This window comes from Leucopleurus acutus, assembly GCF_964270905.1.
Source record: "Leucopleurus acutus genome assembly, chromosome: 1".
NCBI lineage: Eukaryota > Metazoa > Chordata > Mammalia > Artiodactyla > Delphinidae > Leucopleurus > Leucopleurus acutus.
Window position 1 is genome coordinate 152,096,925 of NC_139142.1, and position 16,794 is coordinate 152,113,718.

General features: G+C 49.9%; 1 protein-coding gene across 1 annotated transcript in view; it reads right to left on the reverse strand.

Moving 5' to 3' along the window:
• Positions 1-16,496, reverse strand: part of ALDH1A3 (aldehyde dehydrogenase 1 family member A3) — a 35,952-nt gene extending 19,456 nt beyond the window's left edge. The window contains exons 1-6 of the mRNA XM_082839688.1: positions 16,339-16,496; positions 10,908-11,012; positions 8,628-8,768; positions 3,482-3,611; positions 3,097-3,158; positions 870-998 (exon numbers count right to left, since the gene is read on the reverse strand). Of these exons, the coding sequence (XP_082695814.1) occupies positions 870-998; positions 3,097-3,158; positions 3,482-3,611; positions 8,628-8,768; positions 10,908-11,012; positions 16,339-16,437 (666 nt within the window). The 5' untranslated portion in view covers positions 16,438-16,496. The remainder of the gene's footprint in view (positions 1-869; positions 999-3,096; positions 3,159-3,481; positions 3,612-8,627; positions 8,769-10,907; positions 11,013-16,338) is intronic.
• Between the last annotated feature and the right edge of the window lie 298 nt (positions 16,497-16,794).

Here is a 16,794-nt window from a genome sequence, read left to right on the forward strand (position 1 = left end):
TTATTTTAGTAAGGCAAGATTTTACAACATCGTGCTTGAGTCTTTAGTTTTCCTAAACACTTTTTGAAACAGTTGTGACTTTAGAATCTGTAAGTCTGATTACTACGATGTCATAAGGTCCTACATCACGGGTCAAAGGAAAGTGGGAAATTGGTCAATTATTGGCTCTGCAGCCTTACATCTAAGTAATAAAGGTCTTGCTTTCCTGTTGTATTAGCCCAGCTGAGAAGTGGAATGAATGGATCTTACTTCCTATCCCTCTTTTCTTCCTGTTTCTTTTTAAAACTCTTTGCAACATACAAGTTGGGGACAAAATGACTGAAACACATTGCCAGGTGTGTCTGGAAGGAGGTGTCCCTTTGGGTTGTCCATTTCCCTAGGCGGTGGCTGCCACAGAGAGGACGGTCACCCGAGAGCAGAGCATTGGTGAGGAGGCTCAGGGCTCAGCAGTAGCCCCTCCAGGGGGAGCTGGCGAGATCACCCACCCACAAGAAGAATGGACCATTTTGTACACCACATGTGCAGGGCCCAAAGAACCTGCCTCCCAAGTAACCCTCCTGTAAATTCTCTAGACAAAATATTTGGTCATAAACCATGGGTTTGAGCTCATAATAAGAGTAAAGCATTCTCATTAGGATCAGTGGGAGGAATGGAGTCTCTTCTATCTCAGTGACCGCAAGCAGGAGAGGGAATGAGCGGCTGCCAAGTGAAACCCAGGAGGCATTCCCTTCCCACTCGGCCAGGAGCTGGCCGGCGCTGGCAAGCACAGCACAGCTCCATGGGGCAGACTCATCTTGTGACGGTGGCCTGGTTCCTGGGAGTGGCAATGTAATTGAGGACACAGAATATTTTCTCTTTGGATAGCTTACCTCTTTGATCAAAGAGCCGAGATAGAGGGCCGTGAGGGGAGTCTGCTCCGCTGGCTTCACGACCACGGTGTTCCCACAGCAGAGAGCGGGTGCCAGCTTCCACACCAGCATCAGCAGAGGGAAGTTCCACTGCAGCAGAACACAGAGTGGTTGGGGGGCCCAGATCCACTACTACACTGTCCTGGAGGCCCTGCGATGCCTCCATGGAGGACTTGCTTTGCATGGTTTAGATTTGGGGTATAGGAGGTAACGTAGGAGTATGCGATGATCAGAACTGCATTCCTGCCTGGTGCCTCCTAAACTGCATTCTGGGAGATGCTAATAGGTGGTCACTGCAAAGAGGATTCTGCTATAGGTGTACTACCTTCTCCTCTTGGAGGTTTACAATGCCATCAGCATGTTAACATCTCCGAAAAGTCCCACAGAAATGAGCCCCGCCTCTCCTAAACGCAAATGCCACAGGATCGCTTTCTCTCTTTACAGAACACATACTAACCCCCACCGAATGGGTGTTTGGTGAAACACCTTGGGAAATGCTTTCTTGTCATCCTTTCACCCCAGAGGCAGGGATATCGAAATTGCTGTGACATCAGGCCTGACAAGCACTCTCGCCCACTGAGTGTCCACTGTGTGCCAGGTGCGGTTCCAAAATCTGAACTCATTTGATCCCCACACACCTGCGTTGGGCAGTCATATTACTGCTCCTGTTGACAGAAGAGGGAACTGAGGCACGGAGGAACTGTGCCTCAGACGAAGGCCAGGATTCATGGCCAGGCTTGTTTCCTCCACTACACAGCTTGCCTAAGTAACATCTTTGATGAGACGAGATGAAACCGAGCATCTCCAAGAGCGCAGTTAGCTTGATTCTAGCCGTGCCTCACCTCCGACCCCCCAAACAGTCCGTTTGGCTCCTTATACTCCAATGATGTCCCCCCTGCAGGGCTGACCAATGGCTAGCTGGATTTCTCCCCCCAGCTCTGTCTGGAATTCCTACAACTAGACAACAAATATAACATCCCATTTCCCAGGGGCCTGTGTGGTTGGCTAATGACAGCAGGTGTTGTCTTAGGGTTCCCCCAATAATGATCGGGGTCCCCTCTTCTTCTGGATCCCCACTCCTTAGCACATAAATGCAATCAGTTCTCCTCACCTACAAGCAAATCTGCACCTTCTCCTGGCCTCTGCCTCTTCTAGCAGCTCCCTTCTCTCTCACTGCAGCTTCTGGAAGGGCCATCCCCACGTGCCCAGCTCCCTTTCCATTAGCCCCAACTCCCCCGTTGCCTCTCTTGGGAAGCACATCTAACAGCTGTGTTTCTGTCTTTTTGAATTCCTACATAGGAGATGACCCCACTGACTACAGTCTCTTTCTGGAAATGTATTACATCCCTGGGAGGCCCCTGACCCTGGCTGCTCAGACTTCTCCATGGGATTCCCTGGTGGTCTGTGGGATTGGCCCCAGGCCCTCTTCTTTTCTCACTCTACACCCATCTTTAGGTGATCCCTCCCAACTTGATGGGCAAGAGCACATTTGGCCTGACCATTTCCCGGCTCCCAAGACTGGTGGCTGAAGGACACGTCTGCTTGGCCCCTGCAGAGCCCTTCTCCAACCCTCTTCACACTGCCGCCCGCCTCCCCCGCTGGTGCAGTGGCCTGGTGTTTCCTCCAATAGATGGCAGCATCATAGCATCCCCAGCACCTGCCAGACTCTCCATGGCCCAGTGAATAAAGTCCTGGGCCCTGGGAAGCAAGGCATACTGGATGCTGAGCCAGCACCACCTGCTGGCTGCTCTTCCTCTTCCTCACTTTGTCCCCACCTAAGCTCTGACCTCACCAGCTATCTTTACTGCCCTCCAAGTAGTCCAGACACTTCCACACCCTCACTCAGGCCATTCCTACTGCTCAGAAACCCCTTTTTCCTGTTGAACAACTCTTTCTTATCCTCAAGTCCCAGCTGAGAGACCACTGCCCGAGGGGAGCTGGCCATCCCTGACCCCTTTGGTTTGAATCCATGTGTCTCCTGTTGCACTCCTGGAATCAGCCCCTTGAGAGCAGGCATGGGGTCTGATCCATCTTGATGACCCTCAAGCACCAAGCTCCATGCCACAGAGCAAATGCTCAATTAATACCAGTGCAATCGAATCAAAACCCACTAGAAATTGATTCCAAAGGCCACAGGGGAATGGGGTGGGATCTATACAGATCTATCTAGAGAAGTTGCCTTACTTACAGGAGTGATGGCCCCACACACACCTATGGGCTCGTGCCTGGTGAAACACACAACATTGTCATCTGGAAAAGAGATTAACAGAGAACGTGCTCGCATGAAACTAGGTTAAGGATCTTAAGGAGTAAAAAGACAAGAAAGAAACCCAGAAGCCCACCAAGTGTCAGCTCTAAGTCCTATCTGTTCCATAATGAAGCGATTTTTAACTCAATTTCAAAAGTAAAATTCCTTAGAGGAAGGATTGACACAGTGCCATTTCCGTTTTGGGTGTGGGAAGGATGCTCCGGGGAAAAGACCTGGGGGTGCTCTGAAGAGGCTAGCTAGAGGAGTGAGAAGACAGAACCCCTAAGAGACCCCGGATGAGGCTGAGAGTCCTGAGTTGGCTCACCTGTGGGGATGGTCCTGCCCTGTATTTTGTCTGCCCACCCTGCAAAGTATCGAAGGGTTTTGATACAGCCCTCCAGGTCGATGAAAAAGGCGTGAAGGAACGGCTTCCCTGTGTCCATCGTTTCCAGGGTCTGCAATAATAAGACAAAATATTTTTAAGACACAGTTTTCCTTTTAACCGTCAGGTTGTTAAAGACAGGGCAGGGAGAGAGAGCAGAGTCCTAGAACATTGCTCTCAGTACCTCACAGCCATGGGACTCATCAGAAAGCAAGATACCTCATTTAAGATAAGACCTGTCCCAGGCTGTCAAGGACTGCTTTTCTTTCAAAACACCTCAGGCTGGAGGGTTGGCCAGAGCACAGGCACGGGTCCCCACGAAGGACAGAGGGTACAAGGGTGGTTTGGAGCCTCGTTGGGAAGGAATACGCCTCAGTGTTGGTCTTCTGTCATCTGTCTGGAGTGTTGTTGCCCCAGCAGTGGGACCTGGACACATGGGTTTGTGCGCTCTGGGGAGCTCTCAGAAGGTTCAAGGACTTGGGGGGGTGGCTGGGGAGGGGCCGGCTCCTCTAACAAAAGAGAAAGGGGGACGCAGGTTCCTTCTTCTTGGCCCTGCTGACCAGCACAGCTGTGGAAAGAGTGACGGAGCCCAGAGGGGTCGTGCCACCAGCACAAAGATGCACTCCAAGCTCCTCCCGCACTGGGCTGCCAGCCGGATGCGCTGCGTGGTGGGAAGGGAGCAGACTGGCCTTTGGTGGTGAGGGGCGACTCCTCAGGCGAGCGCACAGCCACTCAATGGCAGGGATTCTTTTCTGTTTCCAGCTGGGCTGAAGAGAACCCCTTTGTCCCTCAGACAAGCGGCCCCAGTTGAGCCCAGCACTGAAACCTCCCGTCATCCATGGCTGCAGGAAGTGGCCACCCTGACACATAGCCCAGGGCAGGATTCTCATTTTAGAGCCACTGGGCTGAGAGAATGATTTACAAAGGAAGAGAGGCCTCTCCGTGTGCACTCGCATATGCCTCATTTCCGAGATGGATGGCTCTGCTCCCACTTCAAGGTGCAGACACAGGGGCTACCAGAGCCCAGGAACTCATCTGTGTTATCCAGAGGGTAGGCGGCATGGCTGGCACTGAATTTGGGGCGTCTGACTTTCAGTAAGGGCAGTGACTGCTTTTTAGGCTGCTGCCCCTGTACATTTGCATCTGGAAAGGATGTAGGATGGCTGCATGAATGGCTGGGGCTACTCTATCTTTGCTTCAGGAATGAACCAAGAATTCTCTGAACAGGAGGCAACCACTTTCCTAGCTAAGTGGCCTTGGCAAGTCCCTGAATCTCTCCCTACCTCAGTTTCCTCATCTGCAAAACAACAACAATAACAGTAATGGCACCTACCTCATAAAGCACTAACAGCACTGTCCTATACATAAAGCACTAACAGCACTGTCCACTGCTCAAATGATGATAATTAACAGCTCTGACTATTGTTGTCATTTTCCCTTTTAGGGCCAGACAGGTGCTCCACAATCCTCAGCTGGGGACAGCAAGGAGACAGGGCTGTGTGTTGTTAGAGATGACAGGGCTGGTCTGGGTCTCCGGTGTGTCTCACCCCTGGTAGATGCTGCTCAGGGACCGAGTCAGGACAGTGTGACGGCCAGTACACTGTACCTTTGGCTCCTAGTGATTTACATTCTAAGTTGGAACTTGCATTTTCCCAGGGGAAACCCAACAATTGCAAATAATGCCAAAATTCTCCAGGGCCCAGCTGTTCCATACAGCATCCACATGTCCGTCAGTGGAACGGGGAGTTTACTCTTGGCCCTTTTCTGGGATGGGAGAGAAAGGCAGGAGACTGGGACAGAGCTTTGTGGGGACGTGCGAGGCCTGGAGCCACTGCCCACATCCAGCCCTGGCTTACCCTCTCTGGCTGGATAAACTAGGACAGATTACCTAAACTCTCTGGGCCTCAGCGTTCTCCAAATAGGATAATAAATACTACAGGTCAAGTGCCCACAATAAGCCTGGTACATGATGAGCATTCAACAAGCATTGACTGTTTTTTATTATTAACTTAGTCACGTTTGCTTACTGGAATGACAACAGGAATTTGCCAGGTTGGTGTTATGGAATTTGTCCAAGCAAAACTGGGTCACAACAGGTTTAGAAAGGAAGTTCTTTAAAAAAATAAAAATCAAAAAAGATTCGCAGGTGAGTACACAGGCGTGAATCTGAGAGATCAAGTGTTAGCTACTCATTGGGACTTCTACACAATTATTGTGTCTGGACCATGTGGGAACCACAGCTGCTTCTAAGTTTATTTCTTTTAACATTTTAGGAGAAAAATATGCCTTTTGAAAAATTAACACATGGTAACCCTCAGATACTAAAGAATGAAGGAAAAGTGCTGTGGGACATGCCTCAGATGCCCCAGCGCCAAGGCTTAAATGAGGGGCTCAGAAGTGGGGCTCTGCTTGAGAAGACAGCAAACAGGGACAGCCCCTATTTCGAGGCTCCCAAGATGAGCGCCCGAAGTGCCAGAGTCTGGGTGCAGGTGCTTTAGTGAGGGGAGAGAGCTGAGGCTGCTGGATCTGCCACATGGTCTCCAAACACTGAACACAAAGTAACTGCCCAGCTCTGTCAAAGTCACCAAGCTGGCAAGAGAACATGATGGAAAGCGGCACTTTGTGCGGGAGAATGCAGGAAAACCCCATCAAGGGCGTGCTTTCCCGTGATGTGGTCTGGGTTTTAAAAACTGTATTTGCCAGTCATTCTCTTGTCCCTTTCACAATGTGGCGAAGAACTGGATCTTATTTCTTGTGGGCAGCGAGGTCAGATGGCAGAGGGGACTTGCTCTATGTGCTTTAACACCAGTCTTGCCAGGACAGCCAGGAGGGCTGAAGGTAAAGGTGGCCTTGAAGCCACTGCTCCCCAAGATGATACTGACACTTGAGGACAGGGTGGGGAGGGTGCCCAGGCACATCCTCTCCCGCCTGCTATTAGTCCTCACGGACATTGCAGACCGATGAGCTCATGCTGGGTGAAAACAGAAATGTTTTTGAAGAAGCCAGTTTGGCAGCTTGAGAGTTGAGACTGGCTTTCATTGCAGGAAGAAACCAGAGGCTCTACGGAGAGAGACGCTGACCCTGGGAGGGAGCTCTTCTCACCCGGGTTCAGGCTGGCCAGCTGGGGAGGGCGGAAGGAAGATGCAGTTCTCTCTGTGCGGATGCACCCTCAGGGCAACGCACCCCAGAGGAGCACCCGAAATGTAGTTTCTCCACCCTCCACCCCAAGACACACACTCAGGGTCAAGAGCAATTTCAGAGTCCTAGCTGGCACTGACCTCCACGCAGGTGTCCACTTGACTACTCATTCCCAGCATCAGATCAAGAAAGGAAAAAACCATTTTTCCAAATCAGAGACCAAAAAGGAGATTTCCTTTCCTACCAGCTGGGCCTCCAGGTCTGGGGCAAGTTTTACACAGGAGTCTGAGCCATATGAGGGCTGCGTGTGCAGGCTGCAAAGGACCTCAAGGCACAAGGGGGCCCCAAGATTTCCTCTAATCAAGCACCCACCGCAAGACCAAAAGAAGGTCTGAGGATCTCGTTCAATTCTGTACTTACAACTCCTAAATGTCTTCATAGCCCATCTCATGAGAGCAGGCCAACCTCATGCAGTGGGATGAATAAAGATCCCCGTTTTGCAGCTGAGGAACTAAGGTGCTAGAAATTTGCTGGCCAGGAGAACAAGTAGCTGAGGTTAGAACCTGGGTCTTCAGATAGCATTATATATATATATATATATTTTTTTTTTTTTGCGGTACGTGGGCCTCTCACTGTTGTGGCCTCTCCCGTTGCAGAGCACACGCTCCGGACGCACAGGCTCAGCGGCCATGGCTCACAGGCCTAGCTGCTTCGCGGCATGTGGGATCTTCCCGGACCGGTGCACGAACCCCTGTCCCCTGCATCAGCAGGCGGACTCTCAACCACTGCGCCACCAGGGAAGCCTGAGATAGCATTACTAATAATAGCTATCATCTATTTAGTGCTTACTGCATGACAGGGACTGCTAAGGATTTTAAATGGATCGTTCTCACAAGACTCAGATATCATTATTTGTGATATTGTCCATGAAGAAACATATGCTCAGGGAGGTTAAGCAACTTGTCCGAAGTCACACAGCTAGTAAGTGGCAGAGCTGGGGTTTGAACCTAGGTCTTTCATACTCTGAGGTTTCCTATAACTAGGTTATCCTGCCCTCACCATCACTCCACACACACTCACCACTGCCCATTTCAGGGGTGAAATAGGGGTGATTTTTAAGCTATATGGGGACACTTTTTCTATGTCAAGTGGTAGCATTTATTTTAATAAGTATTAGAAAAAATACACCACCACATTAAACCTGTAATTTCATGGATACTGTCACCTAGGATGAGGTTAAATTTCACTTTAAAAGGGAGTTCACGTAAGAAAACAAGTTAAGTTCATAACTGTGCAGGTGGGTCCAGGATACAGCCCAGCCCAGCCTAGCTGTCTGTGAACATCTCAAGTCTGGGAACCACTAATGGAGCTGAACTTCCTCCAGGCCAAGAAGATGAGCTGCAGCGGACAAAAGTCCAACTTCAAAACAAAAAGTATGCGTCCAGTAGCATAGACGCCTGCCTATGGCCGGAAAGCCACACCTCAAATGACCAAAACACCGCCACACAAAACAACACCCGCGGGCTTCCCTGGTGGCGCAGTGGTTGAGAATCTGCTTGCTAATGCAGGAGACACGGGTTCAAGCCCTGGTCTGGGAAGATCCCACATGCCGCGGAGCAACTAGGCCCGTGAGCCACAACTACTGAGCCTGCGCGTCTGGAGCCTGTGCTCCGCAACAAGAGAGGCCGCAATAGTGAGAGGCCTGCGCACCGCGATGAAGAGTGGCCCCCACTTGCCACAACCTAGAGAAAGCCCTTGCACAGAAACGAAGACCCAAGACAGCCAAAAAATAAATAAATAAACAAATGTGGGGTTTTTAAAAAGAAAAGAATTTAAAAAAACAAAAAAACAAAAAAAACAACACCCGAGGTCCTTTCTCCCACACTCTGAGGGGGGTGGGCCCTCGGGGAGGCTGGCTGGCCCCACGCCTCCCCTGTGTGCATGTACTCACGGCCAGGACGGCGCGGTCCCTCTCCACGAGATCCGCCAGTTGGTGCAGCAGCCGGCCGCGGCTTAGGGCATCCAGCCGGCGCCACGGCGAGCCTCTCTGGAAGGCGGCTTGTGCAGCCTCCACGGCCTTGTCTACGTCGAGCTGCACGGCCGAAACAATAGAGAGAGTGTGTCACCTTTTGCTGAGAGCTCAGCTGTCAGAGAACAGCAGAGTCTCCGCCCGCTGCAGAGGAAGGAGGGGCGGCAGGCGGCTCAGAGCAAAAGCTAGGTTTCCAATCACTTTAATGGCTGGGGGCTTTCAAGTGTTTTTTTTCTTCTTTATATCTTAAGTCTTTCAAGTTTTCTACAATGGCCAAAGATTAACTTTCCTTCTGATTATGCAAAGCATTTAAAATAGTCATAAAACCACTGACCTTAATTATTTTTCTTGGTGACCAAAGTAGGAAAAGATCATCTACTTGCTATCTCAGTGTGGATACAAACACACTCCCACAGCTCACCAGTTAGGTGGGAAATGTCTGTCTTGGCATTTTACTCCAGCTGAGGACTGCAGTCCAATAGCAAGAACGGGGGTACGAGTCCTCCTCTGGATCTCAGAACTGACCACACTGAAAAAGTCCCTAGATGGGGAGGATCAGGGACTTTTTCTCCCTTTAGCCTCACCTCACCTACCCTCTGAGGGCAGAACTGTGATGATTTTATAGAAAAAGAACTGGATCATCTATGCACTGATAGAAGAATTACAATCAAAACTTCTTCTTTACTGGGAAAGAATGAGAGCTGTTTAGAGTAATGACACCCATTCTTTTTAAATTTTTATTTATTGTTATTTTTTTGGCCATGCCACGAGGCATGCAGGATCTTAGTTCCCCAACCAGGAATCAGACCCAGGTTCCCTGCAGTGGAAGCGCCTAGTCCTAACCACTGGACAGCCAGGGAATTCCCTGACACCCATTCTTATGTTCAGGAAAATGGGGTTTGAGGCTCTGGTTGCTGATGGGCAGGGGCTCACCCCCCAGGTCCCTCTGAGCCTCTCTTCCTTAGGGAGGTGCAGCCAGCAGTGGACACCTGGCACCAGTCAAGAGGGACACTCCACCAAGATTCTGTGTCTCCAAAGTGGGCTTGGAGGTGAGCAGAAGCTTTGGCAAGGGAGATATTAGGTCTTTGAATTCCTTGTCCCAGGCTCTGGGGTGGAGGCCAGGACCTCTCCAGATGCAGAAACAGGGCAGCCTCTGTCTTCTGGTGCTTGGAACAGTCACTGGGACCATGGGACGAGCCAGAGCCAGGGGCAGGGATCTTACTCTCCGCCCTGATACCTGTATACTGCACCTGGGAGTCCTGCTCTGCATCATGCTCCACCCCTACACCTTCACATCTTCACACGAGCTCCTCAGTGCTAGTATCTTTGTAAACAGAGCTTAGCATGGGGCGCTGCACATGGGAGGGTATGTATAGGTGGAAACACTCTGCATTGCATACCTATCACAAAACCATCACTAGTAGGATCAAATTCAAGTCTATTTTACACATGTGTCATTCACCCTGTTCACATTCAACATTACCTACACACTTAAGAACATCAGATGAGTACTCTAGTGGTTGAGGAGAGGGTTACGTTTCCCTTCGCTCCTTACAAAAGTGGTACCTTCAACCTTTCCCCCAATGATATATATTCAAAAGATACTTTATGGTTTGAAATGTATCAAGGACACCTCCAGAAGTCCCTTAGCTTTATATATAATAATATATATCATATATAATGTATACATATAATATAGCTTATAAAATATACCCTGCACTATCAAATACGGTTATAGACTATAGCTTTACAAGATAATTTAAGTTTCTGGTAGAAAAGAAATCTGGCAGTTGCATGACATTATCACTTCTGCATGACTTAGCAAGTCGTTCTTCCTTCAAGTCTTTTTTTTTTTTAAAGTGTCTCCTGCCAGAATGCTGCATTTGGTGAAACACAACAGCCGGAAATGCTTTCTGGAAAGATTATTTAATGCCACCAGTATCAAACAGTTGATAAAAACCTTTCCTTAAGCCACGTGAAAAGGATAGCTGAGGTCATCCTCGTAGATGGAGAAACATCTATCAAAGGAGAGTGACTCTGCAGCACATCGTCCCTAATTGATCCCATTCTGGGCCAAGTGTCTGAGAAGCAGCTCGCTTAGGTCCAACCTCAGTGTGGGCCAGTTCTGCGTTATAACTCAGCTGAAGCGTTTCCTTTTCCTCTAGTGATCTGTAATTGAATTACTGGAGGGGGGGCACCCACCTTATCTCCTTCTTCCACTTCACATATTTTCTCTAGAGTTGAAGGGTTATATGTGGCAAACTTTTTTCCACTCTTGGATTCGTTCCATTCATTGTTGATGAATATCTAACCAGGAAAGGAAGTTGTAATGCATTAGGCTTAAATCAAAATGTTATAATTCCAACATACTGAGGACCTTAGGTAACGTCTTTTCCTTCTGTCCCTCCAACCTACCTGTCTGCCTTTTTTATAGGTAGGACCTGGAAGGGGGATGGAGCCACATGCCCAACCGGGAGCACACTCAGAATTAGAATCCAAGTCTCCTGACTTTTAATACATTTTCAGAGAACTACATTTTGTCACAATAAAACTAATTTAGAATTTTTTTCTAAAATGTTCTCTCTTTTTTTTTTTGCGGTACGCGGGCCTCTCACTGTTGTGGCCTCTCTCGTTGCGGAGCACAGGCTCCGGATGCGCCGGCTGAGCGGCCATGGCTCACGGGGCCCAGCTGCTCCGCGGCATGTGGGATCTTCCCAGACCGGGGCACGAATCCGTGTCCCCTGCATCGTTAGGCGGACTCTCAACCACTGTGCCACCAGGGAAGCTCTCTCTCTCTTTTTTTAAACAATAAGATGGATTCACAGAGAAATAGCAGGGTTAGTTACATAAAGGGTATAAGTTGAATTTTACACACTCAGCAAGTTCAGGGGAAGATTAAATATGCATATATGTGTGTGTGTGTGTGTGTGTGTGTGTGTGTGTGTGTGTGTGTGTGTGTGTGTATATACATACATATATATATGTATGTATATATATGGTGCCAAGAAATCCACCTGTCCCTGAAGAGTATGTCAGCAGTGAGCACTACCTTCTCCCTCTTTCCTGCTGCAAGCCCCAGCCAGATCACCAAGGAACTGGCATTATACAAGGATCTTACTATAACCCTTTAGCCCTCATTAATGCACATCAGCCCCCCTCCCCCATTCCTTTTAAAATGTCTATTTTCATGTTGGGCTTAATAAAAGCCAGTATTGGAATACAAAGATAAATATCTGTGTTAGGAAATGTTCTGGTTATATTAACATATGTAGCAAATAACGGCTTATATCCAGAACCAAAGAATTAACTCACAAAAATCACTTAGTTCAGAGACTCAGTTATCTAGAACACAGCCGAGAATAGAGACATTAAAAAGAAAAAGACATCATGAGAAAACTAAAAAGAATTCACAAGTCCATGCACTGAAATGTGTGTACTATTTACTCTTAGTTTACCCTAAGTTCTAACTGCCTTAAAAAAAGCATTAAAAGAGCCGGCTTTTGGGAAAGAACTAGGAACAGAGGTAACAGATAATACATAAAACATGTTCTGACAGAATGGAGGTCCTGGCTACCCAGTGAGAGGACAGGCAATCTCCTGCTGTACCAGCTTGGGACAACTTTGTCATCAGAGCCCATCGTGGCATCAGAGAGACCCCAGTTGCAAACATGACTGATATGCTTTAGAAGCATTTCCATCAAGTAAAATGCCATCAATAATTTCTAAGTACAGAATTAGCTCATCAGAGTCCATCTCTATATCTATATGCATATGTTTATATGCACATCTCTATACGCATTTATTCTATCTCTATATCTATATGCATATCTTTGAGTCATTTAAAGGGAGAATTGCATCACTACAAGGATTAATTTCAATGACTGTGAATTTCATTCATTCGGAATACTTGACTCCCCAGTGAGGATGGATTAGAGGGGAGCCAACTCATCCAGTGTGCAACCTGACTATGTTCTCTGTCCTGGGCTGTCCTGTAAAAAATCCTAAGCTCACAGGGAAGGAAGCCCGCTCTGGGAAGCCACTGGTGCACTGTTTTGATAACTCTCCCTGGAAAGCAGGGAAATTTGACTGCGGTGGGGACAATGCACAGAAGGCCAGCTCTGGCTGGGCAGGTGGGCAGAGGCCCCCTGCCTCCCTGTGTGGGGTCCAGAGCTGAGAGTGACCCTCGACCGTGGGATGTGCCCATCTTACTTCTGGAAGCTCAGCGCCTTCAACGTGAGGCCAGGCCCCCAGGGAAGCGCGCGGAAAAGGCCAGGCTACAATTACAGGTTTATTCTTCCAGTTGAAACCAAATCCAAGAGTTCACTTTTGCCATCCAGCAAGCAATCACTCGGTAACAGTGAGAAATTAATAAGTAGAGAAGAGGAGTTAAGTTAGCGTGGGGAGGAAAGTGCAGCCAGGAAGAGAGGCCCATTTGTCGGAAGATGAAATTTCGTGGGTTAGATAATAGAGACTGTCAGTGAAAACTGCTGATTCTAGGACCTTCCTGGTATCAATTCCAAGGAGGAGGGAAAATGAGAAGGTGGTAGAAGAGAATATAAATAAGGGGATAAAAACAGATTGCAATGATCAGATGTCTGTTATACTTCATCTCCAAGCATGCTCCTCCAAAAAAAAAAAAAAAATTACTTGGTCGTTCATGACATTGATCCATAGTCCTTTCTAACCAGCAACTTAAAAAAAATTCAGACGGCTCAACTCTACTCATATTTTCCCATCACAATGTTTCTAATTTAGCAAAAATTTTTTCTTTATACTACATTAGTAAGTAATTTTGTAAGTGGTTTCTACTGTTGCTTTTTCTCTCCAATAAAAGAAAACAAAAACACAAATGAGGAAGGGGTAAGTGTGGCCTACCAATTATGCTGGCTGTATTGTTTTGAACCCCAAAACAGGAAAATGGGTCTAGAAAAAAACTGTTCCCCTTGACTTGTGAATTGGTATGAAACAAAACTTATAGAGGAATAAAATTATGTTACATTGAGTGGATGGGACTCACATTTTGAAGGAATGGAATGGTATACCATCCAGACTGAGCTGGAAAACCACAGCTATTGTCAAGATACGGATGCCCCAGAAGAGGCGAAGGTGGTGGTCACACAAGTGAGTTCTGCTGACGCCACTTACAGAAGCTTCCACTGGACCTCAGCTATACTCAAAAGGAGCATATTTTCAGAAAAGGAAATCTGAGTGAATTTTATTTTTCATTAAAGAGATCATAAAAACCAGTGTTTTAATGAGCCAGAAAATCTTAAAAAAGATTTCTGCTACTGGAAGGAAAAGAAGGGGCCCTATGAAGTGAAAGGGGCTGCTACCCTCTGAGACCTATGTGGGGGGTTTGGCGGGGACCCCCCCTCACCAAAATCACAGAGCAGAGCCCAGTGTTAAAACATGAGAACAAAGGAATTTTGTCCTTCTGGAGTCTGGACTTACCCTGGGAAATGGTCCCCCAAGGCTGGGGCTCAGACCCACCATTTCCAGCTTGTCCTCCATTAACAAGAAGCACCATGAGTCAGGTTTGAAAAATAACAGACTGTTACTGCTCACACACTCCACAGCCAGGGGGCCTCGGGGGCCTCGGGGGGCCTCGATACTGTAGTTCTGTTTCTCCCGCTTCTTTCCTCAGCCCTGTGGGCTGCCTCTGCAGCCAGGGGCTCCCTAAGCATTGCTTGCCTGGGCTCCCCACCCTCAGTCACAACCACACAGGCTGCCCCAACCCCACAACTGCTAGGAGGAGGCCTCTGTGGAGATGGGCCTGGAGCAAGGACAGAGAGACAGAGGCCTTGCCCTCCAGATGAAAGGAGGGTACAGCAGCCTACTGTCAGGCTGCCGCAGTCATCATTGCCTAGGAGCCACTAAGGATCCTGGCTCTCCAGCCCCCTCCATCTCATGCCCTTCCCTCAGCCTTAGTCACAACCCGTTCTGTTCCACTAAGAAGAGGGGGCACCCAGCAGGACAACAAACACCGGTCACTCTGTGAATGTGCTAAAATCCACCTCTCTACTTAAAGGCTGCATTTACACTTGTGAAGGGGCAGAAAGAACTGCAGACAGAGAGGTAACTTTCCACATGTGGCTCCATTGCTCTGATAGCACTAAAAAAAGGTAAAAAGGAATAGGAAAATAATATATGTATTTTCTGGTTTCTATACTGTTTTTTAAAATCCAATAAAACAAAAATAAAACAAAACGCTACTACCACCAACAACAGGTGACCACCACGAGTGATAGGGGCTAAAAAAATTTAGGTACTATTTTCACTGTTCCCAGAATATGAGTTGGAATTTGCACTTTGAAGCTGATATTACTTAGGAAATTACATTAAAAATAATCTCCATCGAAGTGTCTCTGTTGGTTACAGAGCCCTCTGGAAACAGTTAATTTTAATGTCATGTGATCAGAGGTCCAGTCGACAATAAGCGCCAAGAGATCAAAATCTGAAGGCCACACATAGTGGCCCACAACTTTCTCTGCTTGATTAAAACTATTTGAGAGACATAATTGCTACTTGTGAAAGTAAAATTGATGGAGGAATTTTCTAAGTGCTATGTCAGCTGGAGTTGGGGGCAATGGATAAGATGCAAAAATAAAAGGAGACAAACTTGGGCAAAATGAAGCCAACTGTGGCTCTTGGCCTGCACCCTTGAAGTGCCCCCAGAGCCAGCCCAACGGCCTCCAAACAGCCTCGGGGTGTCTTCCCACCGGAGGGGACACGCTCCCTGCTGGCAACAGAGCTCCCAGCCCTGCTCAGCCCAGGCTCCAGGCCTCACCATCTTCCTTTCTGCCCTAGGCAGGTGTTCTCACCGCTTTGCCGGTGCTCCAGCCTCCTAGCCCACAGCGCAAAAAGGACAGCAAGCCTCGGCACTCCGCGGCGCGATGGGGCCCTGCCACCCGCGGTTTCCCAGGCCCAGATCTGAGACCATGATCTGCCAAGACCAAGGTCTCTGGGCTCCGGAACAGTCTCATCAGTGAGCACCTTCCTACTAGCCCTCGTTCTACTGGTAAGCTGGTAAGAGCTAAGCACAGGAGGTGCCCAACTTCTCTCCGCTTGCTCCCGCTGACGTTTCCGGACACTTCCCGAGGCAGCCTGACCTCTCAGGTCGGCTCTTGGTGTTTGCAGGGACCCTCTGACCTTCTCGAAGCCCGACCCCTTCAGCCCCGGAAACTACGCCGCAGGGTCTGCGGGAAGACCACCGCGCCCAAGTCACGGCGCACCACCGCTCGCCTTCAAAGCGGGCCCTGCAGGGGCACGTCGGGGCCGCACCGGGCTTCAGCCTGGCACCGCGCGGCCGCTGCAGAGCCTCCCTCGCCCGGTTTTCGCGCCCGAGAGCCCGTCTGGGGGTGCGAATCTTGGAGTCCCTTTTGGGGTGCGCGGTGGACTTCCGCCCGGCATGCCCAGTGCTGAACGCTGCTTCGGGAGGGCTCGGCTGAGCGGAGAGGCTCGAGTCACAGGAGCACCGGGCGAATTCAGCTGAGGGCGCGCCGCCCCAGCTCCCCGCACTCTCGGAGCGGAGCAGCGGGGCTCCCGGCCTGCTGACCCCTGGTCCCCGCCACCGTGGCCGGGCAGCCCAGCGCGGAGCCAGGCGGTCGTCGGGTGGGACGCGAGCCCGTCTCACCTTGGTGAACTTGACCTCCAGGTTGCGCACGGGGCGCGGCAGGGTGGGAGACTTCCTGTCCGGCTGCCCGTTCTCCACGGCCCCGTTGGTGGTGGCCATGGCTCCTCCACGCTCCCGGGTCCGAAGCGCCCGAGTCTTCGGCGCCTGCTCCGGCCTGGGCGGTGCGCAGCCTACTCGCGGGATGACAGCTCCGCGCCGCTTTATGGAGCGCCCCACGCCTCCCGCCCGAGGGGGCTGTCTAATTGGCTGCAGGACTAGAGGAAGGGAGGGCTGGCGGGAGGGGAGGGGGCCGGCCCGCCTCACCCCACCCCGCCCGCCGCCCCTGCGGGAGCCCGGCCACCCCCCGCCCGGCCACCGCGCCGCGCGCTCCCCGCCCGGGAGGCTGCCCTTGGAGGAGCTCCCGAAACGCCGCCGGGCCCCGGAAGTCCCAGGACTCGGGCAGCGGGCCGGGGCAGG